Raw genomic sequence first — 15770 nt, forward strand, 5'->3', positions numbered from 1 at the left:
AGGAGTATGAGGCTCAAGGGAGGCAGGAGAAGGGACCTCTTAGCATAGCCTAGAACCCAGCCACGGGCTCAGGCCACAGTGCTCATCTTTCATTTTGGGCCCTTTCCTCCCAAAATTCACTATGTGGTATACCTGAAAACTAATATAACATTGCATGTCAACTACACTTCAACAATAAAAATTAAAAAAGAATAGAGTGCAATTAACACTACTTAATTAACAGATAATAAACATTGAAAAAGTTTGATCTGTTTATGTCATCCTTAAATTTGGACTTTAGTAACATGATTTAGCTTTAGGTCTTTTAATACTACTGGCTTTTTTTTTTTTTTTAAGGGTAAAGAATTACTAAAAATGATGGTCCAACCCCAGGGTGGATGAAACCCAAGCCTTGGTTTTGGGATTATGGGATGAAGCTCCTTACCGCCACCTGGCGGCACCAGTTTTACGAAGGTTTGCACTAGGGTCCCAGGCTCACACACACCTGATAATTGTCAGTGGCATCCCCCAGTAGCCCACCAAAGGTGATTGCATTGGTGATGCAGCCGAGGTAGATGAATAGGATGGCAGAGATGGACTGGATGTGGAAGCCATCGTAGAAGTCACTTGGGAACCAGGGCAGCTTCCTCTTGATATCCAGACACAGGCCACCGAAGAACCTGCTCAAGACAGGCCCAGGGGCTGCTTTCTCCCCGAAACACCAGGCAGGGGCAGAGCTATTTACAGGAGCCTGCAGAGTCTGGGGCAAGGAAGGGAACTTGACTAGAGGTGGATGGGGACAGAGACCTTCCTACCAGAACATTTAATAGCAGGGAAGGATTTCTGCAGGACAGAAAAGATTGTGGTCAGCATCATCCCCACTAGAAAGGTGGTCATGGACAGTCTGGATGGGAGAGAGGGGAGGCCTGCTGGGGACATGTTCTGGAGTAGACCAAACATTCCATGGGGAATGGAAATTGTGGGGTCCACAGAAGTCCTGGCTGTCCTCCTCAGGGATGTCCCTGCTCATCTGCAGGGCCCCTGCCTGTGCTTGGTAAACATAGGTGTGTCCAACTTTAGGAGAAAACAACATCCCAGATTCATCAAGGGCAAGTTCTTGAACTTATAACTGGTTTCTGTATTCCCCAGAACAATCGAGTGGGGAATTTGAGTTTAAGAACAATGTTTATTGGGCCTAATATTCCCCCACAGCTCCTAATGCAATGCTTGGCATGGAGGCAGGTTTCTTGGCCTTGGTACTATTGGCATGTCAGGCTGGGTAATCCTTGGTCGTGGGGCTGTCCTGTGCCTCATAGCAGGCTAAGCAGCATCTCTGGCCTCCGTCCACTAGGTGCCAGCAGCATCCCATTGCGGCAAACAAAAATGTCTCCAGACATTGCCAAATGTCTCCTGGGGGAGGATGGGGGTACAGGCAAAGTTACCCCCAATTTGGAACCACTGGCTGGGATAGAGCCAAAGGCATATAAAACATGACTCCATTCTCAAAGTCATAATTCACACATTGCTTTGCAGGGCCATGTCCTTTCCTAAATTCAGAGCAACCTGAAATATTCTAAGAGTCAGCAAGGAAACCCAACCCAATTTCTCTCTCTCTGTCTTTTAAAGAAAGAAAAAAGAGAAAAAAATTCAAATGGTATTGTTATGGATGAAATTGTGTCACCCCCCACCAAAGACACATTGAAATCCTAACCCCAGTACCTGTGGATGTGACCTTCTAGGGAAATTGGGTCTTTGCTGATGTAATCAGGTTAAGATGAGGTCATGGCAGTGGGCCCTAATCCATTATGACTGGTGTCCTCAAAAGAAGAGGAAAATGCCCCAGGAAGAACAGGGAGAAGACCAAGTGAGGACAGACACAGAGACCGGAACCACACCGCCACAAGCCAAGGACACTGAAGATCGCAGGCCACCACGAGAAGCTGGGGAGAGGGAGGGAATTTGTCTCCCAGAGTCTCAGAGGGAGCCGGCCCTGCCTCAATTTGGAACTTCTACCCTGCAGAATTGTGACCGATAACTTCTGTTGCTTAAGCCACCTAGAATGTGACACTCTGTTAGGACAGCCCTAGAAGACTCATACGGGAACAGAGTCAAAAGTTCGGGAGCCTCCACTCCTGTGCTGGGCCCCACTTCCCTTCTCCTGCCGAAAAACTTTTGCCAGATCCAGAGGGGTTTTGAGGGCGTGGGGAGGAAAAGAGTGCAGTGGCCAAACCCCATGGCCGGGAGGGGGCGCTGCACGCAGCGGTGGGGAAGGTTCCCGCAGCTGGGTGAGGAGACAAGCCTAGAGGTTGGCCGGTGTCACTGTCAGGCCTGGGGTGGGCACCTTCCCGTCCAGATAAGCTCTTCTCCGATTTCGTGCACGGCTGGCATCTCTCCGTCGTCCCCGCTGCTCCCTCCGCCGGCCCCGCCGCCGCTGCCGCCGCCTCCGCCGCTGCCTCCCGCAGCCGCCCCGCCGCCTCCCCCTGCAGAGCCGTTCATCTGGCCTAGCTCCATAAGTGAGAACACAGATTTCCTGTAAGGAGCAAGGGGGTTAGGGGACGGTGGGGATCCCAAACCTGGCACGAGCTTAGGCCCTCTAGAGCTGTTCTGAGAACACGTCTTACCTCTCCAACAAAAATCATGAACTATCTTAAAAGACAGAGACAAATGCAGAAAATGATCTCACAGTACCCACACAGGGGGCACCCAGATGTTACAGATGTTCACATGCAACATATTGCTTGCTTTTTTTTTTAAGAAATAAAATGACACCAGGAGAAGAAATAGCATAAACCTGTCTATGCTGACCACAAAAGCCATGAACAGACTCAGAACTCCCTTTGAACCCCACCCTCCCTCACCACCCCTCCATCCACATACACACCTCTTATCAGCTGAGGGCACCTTCTTGGGGGGCTCAATTCGGATATTTGGGTCCCATTCTCCAGGGGGAAGGACGATGACCTCATCCAGAAACTCATCAATTCCTGCTATCAGATCGTCCCGATTCCGGGCTTTATAGGCCACGTCACTGAAGAGCTGGCAAGGGAAGAGGAAGGGGCCGTCTTGCTGAGGGCTGCCTCTTAGCCACCTCCTGGGAGCACATAATGTACAGCGTTGGAGAAAACCCCTCTGAACGTTTGTTCCCCTCCAGCTCTTTCTCTGTCTTTAGGGAAGGACAGAGTCCTGCAGGTGAAATTCTGCACAACAGGGAGCAGCGGGCCTTGAGGGAAGGCCTGAAGGCCAGGTCTCCGTGGCCTAGCTGTAGGGCTTTGGCTGAATGACTTAACCTTTTTGCTTTCAGTTTTGCATGGAACAAGCTCATTCAAAAACCTGTTAGAGCCCAGTCCCAGAAGCTCAGCTATTTTAGATCTGATTATAACTTCCTAGCCCCCCATCCTTGGAGGGTCAGGCTGCATCTTTCCAGGCTGTCTCCAGGGTGTTCTTTCTGATGTAGAGCTCGTGCCTACGTTGAACGTCTTCTAGGTTCCCCATCACTCCTGGGACAGAGAGAGCTCTAAGCTGTGCCTCCAGGCTCCATGTCATCTCCGGCTCATCTCCTGCTCTTGAAGACCTTACACTGAGCCTAAGTTGAACCACTTTTATCCAGCTTCTCCATTTCCACGCTTTGACTCCTGTTTCCTTTATCTGGAATGCCTGCCTCTTAGGCTTGTGCAGGGTCGACCTAACTCCTGCTCCTCCTTTGCATAAAGCCCTCTCTTACAGGAAGCCTCACCTGGCTACCGACACAGTTAGCATGTGGTTCCCTTCAGAATTACAGGTCTGTCTCTCCCACCTGACTGGTGCTCCTAAAGGGCAGACTGCCCCCTGACTCTCATAGCCCTCAGCGCCCCACACAACCTGGCACACAGGAGTGCTCCAATGTGCCTGTGGGGTAAGCGAGTGAACGGAGGCCTGACGCAGGAGCCGTGACGCACTTCTCGTTACCACTTACATCATCTACCATAAGGGTTGCAATGGCACGGCCAATTTCATTGTAGGATTTTGCTCTCCCAGAAGGTCCGAGCAGTATGAACAGAAATCTGCAAAGATGAAGGGGGAGGAGGTGAAAGAAAGCAAGAAGGAAAAATAGAAGCAGGTGAAGAGAGGGATTCTCTGGCCCTGGACATTATTCATTCCCAAATCATGAACTGACCACACACTTGTCCCTTCCCTCCTTTAAATCCCATATTTGCTCTGCAAAGACAGCTCCCCCTTGCGCATCCTCCCCATGGTCTTGCTGCCCAAGCCCAGCCAACGGTGTCTGTCTCAGCTCCTTCTTTTTATGATTATTTTAAATAAAGTCCAAAACGCTTCCCTAGTCAGAAGATTTCCCTCCCCAGCAATTGCCTGATTTTCCTTCTGTGTTTTAGGGGTGTCTCCAACAGCACTTTGTGCCGACTGCGTGGACAGCTGGCTTCCCCCTGGTGGGTGGGTGGGGGGGTCAGATTTCAGTGACCCTCACCTGGTGGGGACAGGCACCTCAGTCACTCCTCCCAGCATGGCTGACTGGATAAGGCGCACGAAGGCAATGAACGGCTGGTCCAGGAAGTCCACCTCGCCCACAAGCACATTGGAGGCTTCTGAGTCCTTGGGGATCTTCTTCATGAATTTGTTTTTCCGCTGGTCAGGGAGGGGGAAACAAGATGCCCATGGATACTCTCATCAGTGGTTTCAGCGCTCGGTCCCTCAACCCCCTTCAGATTGCTGTGAAGGTTTAACTTTAACAAATTCTCCAAGCATTTCTCAGAAGAGTGAAATAACCAAATATTTTGCCTTATTCTGCAAATGAGGAGACTCAAAATTGGTTAACCCCAGGACCAAGCAAGCCTTAGGAGGCGGGAAGGAACAGGCAATGACTTGACCCCTGAGACATTCCTTGATGGGTGGGAACTTTGCTCCACTAAAGTGTGAGCCGAGGGGTCAGACAAGAGACCCAGGGTTGCTGGACATCAGGCCTCATCCCCAAGCCCTCTGAGGCCCAAGTAGATGGCAGCTGGCTCTTCCATGCTGGGCACACAGCCCTCCCTGTCTGCCTTCAGCTTGGGTGGCCGTGGGAAGGATGAGGCCCATTCTGATGAACAGGGCAGACATACTTTGCCATCAGCTTCCTGGCTGACAGGAGCCCCTGGACACCACCTCCAAGTCTGAGGGAGACTTCCATGGCCCCAAGACACCCCCAGGGGAACTCACAAGAAAACTCATAGCTTCTGAAACTTTCCAACTAAGACCACTGACATGCTAGGGGCTAGTGTCTGTTCAGGGGAGGAAAGTCAAATAGGCAGAAGGAGTGGGGTCCAATATAAGAGGTACTGGAGACAGGTCCTCGTCCCAAACTCATTTCTTCTATGTGTCTGGCTTCATTCCTAGGTTTAAAACATGGACTCCTCCTGAGTCCTATGTACAATGAAAATGCCCCAGGGACAGTCTTTAAGTCATGTCTGAAAGACTTTCACCAGGCAATGTTTTCTCATCATGGCTTCACCATCTGCGAGCATGACTGTGGTAAAGTAGTTTTCTCCTCTAAATAACATTCCAGAATATTCCTTCCTAAGTTGCTCCCGAAGTAAGGGCTCTAGAATCAGACTGCCTGGGTCAAATCACGGTTCTGTTAACCTTTCAGAGCATGGACTTGGGCACATTATTTAACTGCTTTAAGCCTCAGGGTCCTCGCCAGTAGAGTGGAGATGGTAAGAGCAGCTTCACAACGCACACAACAGCTCGGCACGGGCTAGTGCGTGCAGTGTGTGGACCTTAAATGTTAACTGATGCTGTTCTTCCTATTACTTTAGCCACCAAAGGGCCCTCGGGACTCTGACACGAGGGACTTTGTTTTGCCTTCCACCAAACTTGGGGTGCCTTGAAGGTCTGCAGGTCACTCAAGCTCCTGAGAGGTTCTCACCAAATTTCACATTTCCTTCAACACCTTTCTTCCTCTTCCTGGGGGCACAGGCAAGGGGACCATGATCCTGCTGCCTTCAAGATGTGTGGGGGTTGCAGTGGAAGGGGGCTCCCACCAGGCTTCCCCAGGGGCATAGTCACAGGGTACCTGGGCTGTGGGGCTTAGAACTTGGACTCAACGTGTTTGTAGGATTCTGATCTGCTCATGGGGGTTTTAGGCAAGCTGGTGGGAGACAAGAATGGACGTTATCCTCCCCCAGCCTAGGAGAAGACCCACCAGTGAGCACTGGCCCTGTTGTCTCCACGGGGAAGTCTCACTGCTTTTCTCTGCCAGCCCAAATTTTCACTCCATCCTTAAAGGTGCTCAGGGGCTCGAAGGAGGTAAGACTCTGTGTGCTGGTCTCCGTCCAACAAATTCCCAGCTCAGGGATGGCTGGGCCCTTACCTGATCATGCTTCTTTTTTCCCCACTCCCCCTAGTGCCTGGCATATAGGGTTTGGTCAGTACCCGACCGATGGGCCGGCCAATCAGCAAGGCAGCCCAGAGCCCCCACCCAGGTGCTTCCTGGGGACTCCTACTCCTTCATGGGAGTGGAGTTCTGCCCATAGGGCTTCCCTGCCCAGCACCTTCATGGCAGCCAAGAGCAGGGTCTTTACTACCTGGTCTGTGTTTGGGGTGTGAGAAATATCATTCATGCTTCTGCTCTGGGTGTGACCTAGGAGAGAAGGAAAAGGGGGAAGTCAGGCTCTTGCAGGTCCTTTTCTCTTGGTCCCTATGCATGCTTCCCCCAGCTTCACAACCAAAGCAAGACCCCCATTCCCCTCACCCTTCAGTCCCCTGGAGCTAGCCTCTGCTCCCTTTTCTCCTCTTTCTTCCCTTCTACTGCAGGTTCTCCTTTTTCCTCCTCACTCCTCAGTCTGCCGCACTCTGCTCCCTGCCCCCGCCCCCGCCCCCTCTCTTGGAGCAGAGATGGAGATGTCTGCTCTGTGCCAGGCCCTGAAGGAGGCGAGGGGCACAGACACACTATCAGGTGAAACTCCAGGTGCCACCGAGCTTAGACTTGTTGGAGAGAAGACCACTTTCACCTCTGTCCTCCATGACCCATGTGAGTGTCGCGAGCTGCTCGGGGATTTGGCTGGCAGGGGGAAGGAGGGTGGGGCTCTCCGTAGGAAGAACAGTGATGGCAAATTATCGGAAATGCTCAGTGGTTCCTTCCCCTGTCCAGGCAGGAGAAAGTCAGCTCTCATCTTCCAGCAGCAGCCACAACCAAGGGGCACTCTCAGGCCTGTTATTTCTTGGCTTTCTATGGCCTGTGGCATCCCCTGGCTTCCAGAACTCTGTATGCTCTTGGCTCCCTTCTTTTTATTTGTATCCAGGATCCTCTCCTGCCGGGCTTGGGGCCTTGCTTTGCCTTCACTCCCCGCAGAGGCTTCACCCCTGTATCCTTGTTCAATCGTGTCCACCCCGTTGCTTCACACCCACCCTGGGCTGAGGATGCCCAGACTGGGTCTCCCTCCCACACCTCTCTCCTGAGCCCCACAATCCCCTGGGCAGCCCCAGCTGGCCCTTAAGCTCAACACCCCGGGAAACAGAACTCACGGACTTCCACCAGATGACTCCCATTCCACACCTTCTTCTGTTCAGTGTCCCTCCCTCCCATCCACCAGCCTGGGGGCCTGCCTTGCCTCCCCCACTTCCTCACCTCCTGCTTCTTCTGGTCCTCGCATCCCACCTTGAGCCTCTCCTCTCCACTCATCCTCTGACAGTCTCTCACTTCCAATCTGGTCCCCTTCTAGTCTATTCTTTCTCAAATAAGAATCTGGTCATGGGGTGTGCCTCCACTTATAGCTTCTCAGAGGTCCCCGTTACCTTCACAAGAGAGGCTCCTTCTGTAGGGTCCTTTTGTAGGGCATGTGGTCCCTCTTCGGTTTGACCTTCTTGCCCTCAGGCCCTGCCCTCCTCATGAAGTGAGCCGCCTCCTACACAGCGCCTTCCTTCTGCAGTTTGTTTCCTTTGTTTGGAACACCCTTCTCCCCCACGCTCCCACCACATCGCGTGCTCCTGGAAAACCGCATTTATTCTCCAAGACTCAGGCGTGTCTCCTCTTTGAGCCTTCCAGGGGCCAGCCCAGGGAGGGATTGTGTGCACACAGAACCTTCCTCCAGGCCTCCGTTACCACAGTGTTGGGCACAAGGGGGACCTCAGACACAGGGAACTGGGAGGAAGACTTGCCCAAAGCCATTCACTGCCGGCTGCCTCCTGGCGTTCCTCCGTGTAATAACCAAGGCCAGGAGGATTGGGGACCCGGCGTCACCAAGAGCAGAGAGAAAAGACTATAGATGAGCCCTTGGCCAGTGCCCACACTGCCCTCCAAATCATTCCTTAGGCCTGGTCATGGCACAGCTGACATAACTTGTTCATATCTTGGCCTTTTAGTAAAAGTACTTAAAGGAACATACTCTTCTCACTCCTTTTTCTTTCCGTTTGGCAGGTTCTCTTTTCTTTGCTTCACAGCTCAGCTGTGTGCCCCCTGATGAGCTGCCTGAAGGGCCCTGTGAGCGCACACCTCACAAGCGTCCTCACTCAGCCCAGGCTACAGGGGGCCATGACTGCCTGCACCCCATGGTCACCGTGCACAAGGCTGTCATCCAGTGGGGGCAGGGGAAAGTCCCTGGCCTGTTTCTAATTCTGTGTCAAGGATCATTTCTTACCTAAAACAGGACTGATGGTGGAAACAAAGGTACAGACTAAGAGAAAAGTGCCTAGAACCATAGGACTGGGTACTGATCGTGTCAGCACATGATTTAGAGCTGCACCTGTCAGAGCAATTACCTAGACACTTAGGGTAGCAAGTTAGGCCCCAAGGACAGCCCAGGTTTGGGGGTGAAGGTTAGATTTCTCCCGATGCCTGTCCTGAGAATTCTGGACAGGTCCTCCCCCCTCGAACGCCTATGGAAGCTGGCACTGCTCATGCGGCAGCCAAGCACACACTCACACAGCCGGCCATAACTGGCACTTTGCCGTATCCTCAGGTCCTCGGTGGAGCGGTGGAGGCTCGGGCCAGCCGCTGGGCTCCGGGCCGGGCTACGACCTGAGAGGAGGCACAGGAGGGATCTGGCTTCAGCAGCCTGGCTGTCAGCATGGCTGACATTCCCAGTCATTCCACCTAAGCAAAGCTGGGCCTTGAGACACGTCTCTGCCCCTTTCAGGAAGAAGGCCTGTGTTGGTTGTTTTATGTTTCTCTTTTGAAGTTAATAGTCTGAACAAGATAACAGAGAAAATACTAGTACTCTTGAGAGTGAGATTGATACACAATTGTTAAATAGGCAGCAGGTGTTGTAGACTGTTGGGTTCAACCCCAACTTCACCACTTACTAGCTGTGTGACCTTAGGTAAGTAACTTAACCTCTTGGTGTCTCAGGCTCCTCCTCTGTAAAATGGGGATAACAGGAACAGTAGCTAGCCACGGGGTTACTGTGGAGAAGACGTGAGTTAACACATGTGGAACACTCAAAACTGTGCCTGGGACACGCTAAATGCTGACTCCACACCTGCTGTTACTAGCACAGGCTAAACATTTCCTGTTTTAAAACCATTCATCTAAAGAGGTTCCTCAAGGTGCCTTCTTCAGCAACCGCATTGACTTTGTTCTGGCAGGTTCAGCAAGGCTACCGTCTGGGCATCTCGAGTATAGTATCAAGAGTGGAGGGTTGCAGGCTAGAGACACGTGCTTGGAACAAGCCACTCGCCCTAATGGCCCCAGGCTTGGCCAATCACGGTGACACCACTGCCAGATTTACAAGCCCTGGTCCACTTGAGATGAACCCAGAAACGTCTACTGCCTTGATGTGCTTCATCTTCTGCCAAGGCTCTTGGCTCTTCCTGGGGGTTCAGTGGGAGGCTTTCAAGCTCTTTCCACACATAGGCCATCTCTACCAGCATTTTGCAATCCCAACCATACAAGAGAATCTCCTGGGGAGCTCTGTGAACTCCCTATTCCCAGGCCATACCCCAGACCACCCAAATCCAGCTCTCAGGGTGAGGCTGAGGCACCAGGACAGGTTTCATACCCCCAAGTGATTGCCATGTGCAGCCCAGGCTGAGAACCAGCTCTCTTCCTAGGACTAGTTCTGTTCTGCTGGTGGGGACAACATTGGGGTAGGGATGGGGTAGGCGGTAGGTATAGGCCTGCCAGAGAAGGAGGCTGAGGAATCCCCAGAACCGCAGAATTTCTCCAGGATCATGAAGTCCAGAAGTCTCCACATTGCCAAGACTCTCCAGCCACCAAGGTGGGCTCACTCGGCCCCTGGGACTTGACACCAGCCCCTACACGCCCATCGCCCACGAGCATATGGCCCGACTCACTGGTGGTGGAGGAGACGGACTTTCCAATGTCGACCAAGGAGCGGTGGATGGGCTTCTTGGTTTGGTGACGGTGTTTCCTCAGGAGGACATAGCTGACCCTCTCCCGGAGCTCGGGCCGCAGGAGGCCATCCTCAATTTGCTTCTCAATGACGTCATCTAAGTGGGGAACAGACACACCTCATCCATGTAGGACAGAAGGACCAGGTGTGTGGGGGTCTTAAGTTTTGTCTGTTATCAGTGGGTTAAAAGTAACTAAAGGAGACTGGAGCTGTGGAAATAGTCCGAGCTTTGCCACAAACCATGGAAATGCGGGCAGGTCACAGGCCTTTGGGTACATGCACGTGTGTGCATCTGTGTGTGTGTGTGTGTACAATTCTATGCTCTATCAATGCTATGGTGAAAAGTCAATGAAGTACCCTAAGAAGCACAGAAGTTCTGTGTTCAATGGTTTAGTGCTAACATGAAGTCCTTTTAGAAAGGACAAAACACTTGTGGCAAATTTGGGTGGAACAAATTCGCAAAACATTTTAGGGACAATAAGGCCAGCCTTATTGTCTCCCTTCACTGCTCCACTAAATGAGAGCTAACTCCCTGAAGATGAATGATGATCCATTTACTCTGACAAGAGACAGGTTGCCATGGCCATAGGTATCTCTGACAATGCTAGGAAGCCCCTCTCTCTTTTGCTCCCTTGCAGGATGGCGTTTCAGAGGATGGCATTTTCCCCGCTGGAGCCCTACACGGGACCCAGACCTGGAGCCACTGTGCTGCTATGCTGGAGCGTCAGACCCAGAGCCCAGTCTCTGCAGAACTGGGCAGGCATCACACAGACCCAGCCCAGGCACGAGGCTGCCATGGCTTTCTGGGGCCCCGGCCGTCCCTGCCTCACCTATGATCTGTGGTAAGGAGCCACTGTCCAGATCCAGCAGCACTGTCCCCGTCTGCAAGCAGGTCCGCAGCTCGAAGAGGCTGTGCAGCGAGAGTGTGGACACGTGCGGCTTGCTCCAGCGTTCGCCTCCTTCCTCTACCTTTTCTTCAAACTTTATCCACCTGGAAGGGGTTAGGATGGGGCTCAGCATGGCCACTGTCCTCAGGAGCAACCCCCAGCGGGTCTCCCCGGGTAAAAGAGTGTGGCCTGGCAAGTCACGTGCACGTGCTGCCTATTGTTGGGATACTGTTGCTGGACTCCCAGGCAGAGGACCTTGGGAACCTTCTCACTCCCCCCACCTGCCCCACCTTCTCCTGATGCTGTTGTGCTCAGGGTAAAGTGACATTCCAGGGCAGGACCATAAATGGGCATGAGGGGTCTTTTTGGGGGTGGCAGAAATGTTCCCAAACTGCATTTGGTAATGGTTGCACAACTCTGTACATTCAAGAAAAACTATTTAATTATATATTTAAAATGAGTAAGTTGATGATAACCTACAATAATAAAGCTGTTTTTTAAAAAAGTATCAACGGGAACCTGGCTACCCAGGGTGGGTGACACATGTGTTCAGCATCTGCCTTATGGGGTGTGGTTCGCAGGGAGCAGAGAAGGCATTCCTGACAAAAATGTTTTTCCCCACAGCTTCTACTGCAGGGCCTGGAGAGTCTACACACCTACCCTGGGTTTTGGTTCTCAAAGTTCTTATTAAAATCTATAGATCATCTGGGGAAGGAAAGAAATTAAACCAAGGATGCACAGGAATTTATTCTTCCTAGAGGACAGAATCAGAGGCTGGGTAGGGTTGCTGAGTGGAGGCCTGGGACAGCCCGGCAGAGGACAGCAGCAGACAGCCTGGAGAGGTGCCAGGAGCTCACAGCCAGCACGCTCCTTTGTGAGATGCCAACCCCAAGTTAGTGGGTAGCTTCAAGCTATTCCAATCAAAACCCCAAAAGAGTATTTTTGGACCATGTGACTAATTCTGAAGTTCTTCTGAAAAAGTACATGCCTGAAAATGGTTGGGGAAAATCTTAAAAAAAGAATGGGCATGGCCATGCTGTTAGGAGACAGAGAAACTCGCCTAAAAGCTGGAGTGTGATTCCTGTCTAGATATAGACAAAGGGATCAATGAACAACAGCCTACAAGCAGACCTGGGCCCTCATAGGAATTTGGGTTTTGATAGAGGAGTTGTTTAAAAGATGACCAACTTAAAAATAAAAAAAAAACTTACCTGTCACCTACTTCTAACCAAACACAATATTAAATTCTCTTATGGATTAAAGTCTGAACACAAAGTTAAATCAATGATGGACTATTCCTGACTCTTAAAGAGAAGAAACTCTGGCACATGCTATAACGTGGATGAATCTTGAAGACTTCATACTACGTAACAGAAGCCAGGTGCAGAAGATGAACACTGCGTGAGTCCACTTACATGGAGACCAAGAGTAACCAAATTCACAGAGACAGGAAGTAGAATGGTGGCTTCTAGGGGCTGTGGGGAATGGGGAGTGGGGCTTACTATCTGATGGATAGAGAGTTTCAGTTTTGCAAGGTGAAAAACTTCTGGAGATGAATGGTGGAGACGGTCACTCCATCATGACCTTAGGTGAACGTATCTAAGGTCACTGAACCATACACTTAACAGTGGTTGAAATGGTAAAATCCATTTCATATATTTTTTTCCCACAATTAAAATAAATAATTTAGAATGTATAAACAACAATGAAAATATACTAGAAGAGGCTATAGGAGAGTCTTCTCATATTCTTGGTTCTATAGAAAGAATTCCTAAACAAGATGTAAAACCACAAGGGAGAAAAAACGGACAGCTTTTGTTACATGAAAATAAACTAAACTTAAACTTCTGAATGACAAAATAAGACAAAGTTCCAAGAAATGCAACACCGTGGGAAAATATTTACAACACACAGGGCATCAAAAATTGATATTTATAATATCACACAACTCCTTCACATTAATAAGAAAAACTCAAATTATCCAACTGAGAAGTGAATGATTCTGGAAAGAAATGAAGATGGCCAAAAGACCTTCAACTTTACTAGGAATCGAGGACATTTAAATTATTGCAAATGGGATGACATTTTTCATTCCTCATATTGGCAAAAATGAAAAAGACTGGTCACTTCCGCTGTCGGTGAAAACATGGGGGATGTGGGCGTGAGATTAGTGGTTGTACGTACACAGTGTATGCGTGTATGCATATGCTGTGAATATGTGTACAGTGGAATGGCACACTCTTGGTGTGGGGAACTGGGCAGCTGCTGTCAACATTTAGTGGGTGTATCTTTTGTTGCAGTGACTCCATTTCTAGGAAATTATCACAGAAATATCTTGACACATCTGCATACAATAAAATGTATACAAGGATCTTCACTGCACTTTTGTTCATGAAGGTGAAGAACTAGAAACATGGTCACAGTGATTCCCCACATGCCTGCTGCACAACATCCCTCAGAGGTAAAGAGTATGAGAGTGAATGATGCATACTGAAGGACAGACACTACCATCCCATTTTATAAAAAAAGAAACACACACATCCTCGTGTTTGGCCACATGTGTCTAAAAGTGCCTGGTAGAAGCTTTAGAAGCCTACCTGTCAAATGGTCAACAATGAGTCTGGGGAGAGGAGTGGGTTTGCTGGTGGGAGAGGGGTTAAGAGACTCTCACTCTGTTTGGGTTTAATTATGGTAGCAACAGGGCAGCCTGACAACCAGGTTGTGTGAGTCCCAGCTCCATCATTTATTAGCTGTGGGCTTTATCATTTTGTTTTCTTCAGGAATAATAATAGTATGTAACAGAGCAGAGTCCAGGACAAAAGGCACATTCTGTTAGTTTTAGTTATTAAGGTACAAATAAAGAACATTGCTTTTGTAATTTTAGAAACAATGAAATATAAGAAAGCAGAGGCTTTCAAAGATCTTGCAACCAGAGGACACCATGGTTGATATTTCGAGGACTATCATTATATTTATTTTTTGAGAGAGAGAGAGCGAGCATACGAGGTGGGGAGGGGTGGAGGGGGAAGGGGAGAGGGACAAAGACCCTTAAGCAGGCTCCGTGCCCAGTGTGGAGGCTGAAATGGGGCCCCATCCCAAGACCCTGAGATCATGACCTGACCCGAAATCGAGAGTCTGACACTTCACTGACTGAGCCACCCAGGTGTCCCTCCACAACTATCATTATAGGTCTGTGTGCATCAGTGCACATGTATACATGTGGAGGGACATAAGGACATAATATTAAGGACATTAAGGAATATTAAGGATATTATATTAAGGACATAATACCTATTGGACATTCTTTCATGTCTACAAGTGTCTATAAACATTTATATCATTTTAAAGGCTCTTTAGCATTTATTTTGTTGCATAAATGGACCACAATTGATATGGATAACCCTCACTTGGTGGACATTTAGGTTATTTCTAATTTTTTTTTCTTACAGATTTGATTTATTCATTTGAAAGAGAAAGAGAGAGAGGGCAAGTCGGAACAGGGGGAGGGGCAGAAAAGAGGGAGAAGCAGACTCCCCGCCGAGAGGGAGCCCGATGTGGGGCTCAATTCCAGGATCCTGAGATCATGACCTCAGCAGAAGGCAGATGCTTAATAGACTGAGCCACCCAGGTGCCCCCTAATTATTCTTTATTATAAATAAGGCTGGCTTGAATATCCCTGGCCCTGTTCAATAATTTCCTTAGGATAAGCTCTCAGAGGTGGATTGCTGTGTCTGTACACTTTTAAGTGAATGATACACATTGCCAAACTGTTCTCCAGAAAGCTTCTGCCAATTTACACTTCCACCAATGCACCTCACATTACCCTGAAGTCTCTCAAACCCTGGTATTGTCATTCTTTTTCACTTTTGTTCATTTGGTAATTGAAAATTTACATCACATTTGCATTCTTCTGATTACTAGTGAGTTTGGACATTTTTTCCTTTGTCAGAATTCCTCTTTACACGACTGTGTGAGTGCTCTGCCTCGTGAATGCCTAACTTACATTTATTTGTGACCAGTTAACCAGGGGCCTGGCAGGGCCTTGGGGGCTTGAATGGACACAGGATGGGAGGTTGTATTAAAAGAGGCTTGGGAGGGAACCTTGGTGGCTCAGTGGGTTAAAGCCTCTGCTTTTGGCTCAGGTCATGATCCCAGGGTCCTGGGATCGAGTCCTGCATCAGGCTCTCTGCTCAGCAGGGAGCCTGCTTCCTCCTCTCTCTCTGCCTGCCTGCCTACTTGTGATCTCTGTCAAATAAATAAATAAAGTCTTAAAAAAAAAAAAGAGGCTTGGGAGGTGAAGACCTATAACATGGGGGCTGGAGCGGAGACCACGCATACACTTGTCTCAAGATTTACCAAAGCGTAGCTGACTTTTTAAAATGGGAAAAATCTGTTTGGGGAAACATTAGCTAAATTATGGTAGATCCAAGACTGTGTGATGTCAATACAAAGTTTTTCTGAAAGTGGTATTAATATAAGAGTTGGTAAGGAAGAGATCAAATCCAGATGTTTTGATTCAGAAGATGCTTGTCCTCTCCCTGAGAGTCTTTCTCCCATGCAAGCAATCACATTGCCCTGTTTT

General features: G+C 49.5%; 1 protein-coding gene across 2 annotated transcripts in view; it reads right to left on the reverse strand.

Annotated features, from left to right (window-relative positions):
- SLC4A5 (solute carrier family 4 member 5) overlaps positions 1 to 15770 on the reverse strand; it is a gene marked incomplete at both ends in the record, with an annotated part of 81842 nt that overhangs the window by 30406 nt on the left and 35666 nt on the right. For both annotated transcript variants that reach the window (XM_080814687.1, XM_080814688.1), the window contains 9 exons: positions 485 to 659; positions 2321 to 2509; positions 2861 to 3015; positions 3932 to 4019; positions 4442 to 4599; positions 6537 to 6592; positions 8873 to 8968; positions 10243 to 10398; positions 11132 to 11292. In XM_080814687.1, coding sequence (XP_080670813.1) covers positions 485 to 659; positions 2321 to 2509; positions 2861 to 3015; positions 3932 to 4019; positions 4442 to 4599; positions 6537 to 6592; positions 8873 to 8968; positions 10243 to 10398; positions 11132 to 11292 — 1234 coding nt within the window. The remainder of the gene's footprint in view (positions 1 to 484; positions 660 to 2320; positions 2510 to 2860; positions 3016 to 3931; positions 4020 to 4441; positions 4600 to 6536; positions 6593 to 8872; positions 8969 to 10242; positions 10399 to 11131; positions 11293 to 15770) is intronic.

The sequence above is a fragment of the Martes martes genome (assembly GCF_963455335.1).
Source record: "Martes martes genome assembly, chromosome: 9".
NCBI lineage: Eukaryota > Metazoa > Chordata > Mammalia > Carnivora > Mustelidae > Martes > Martes martes.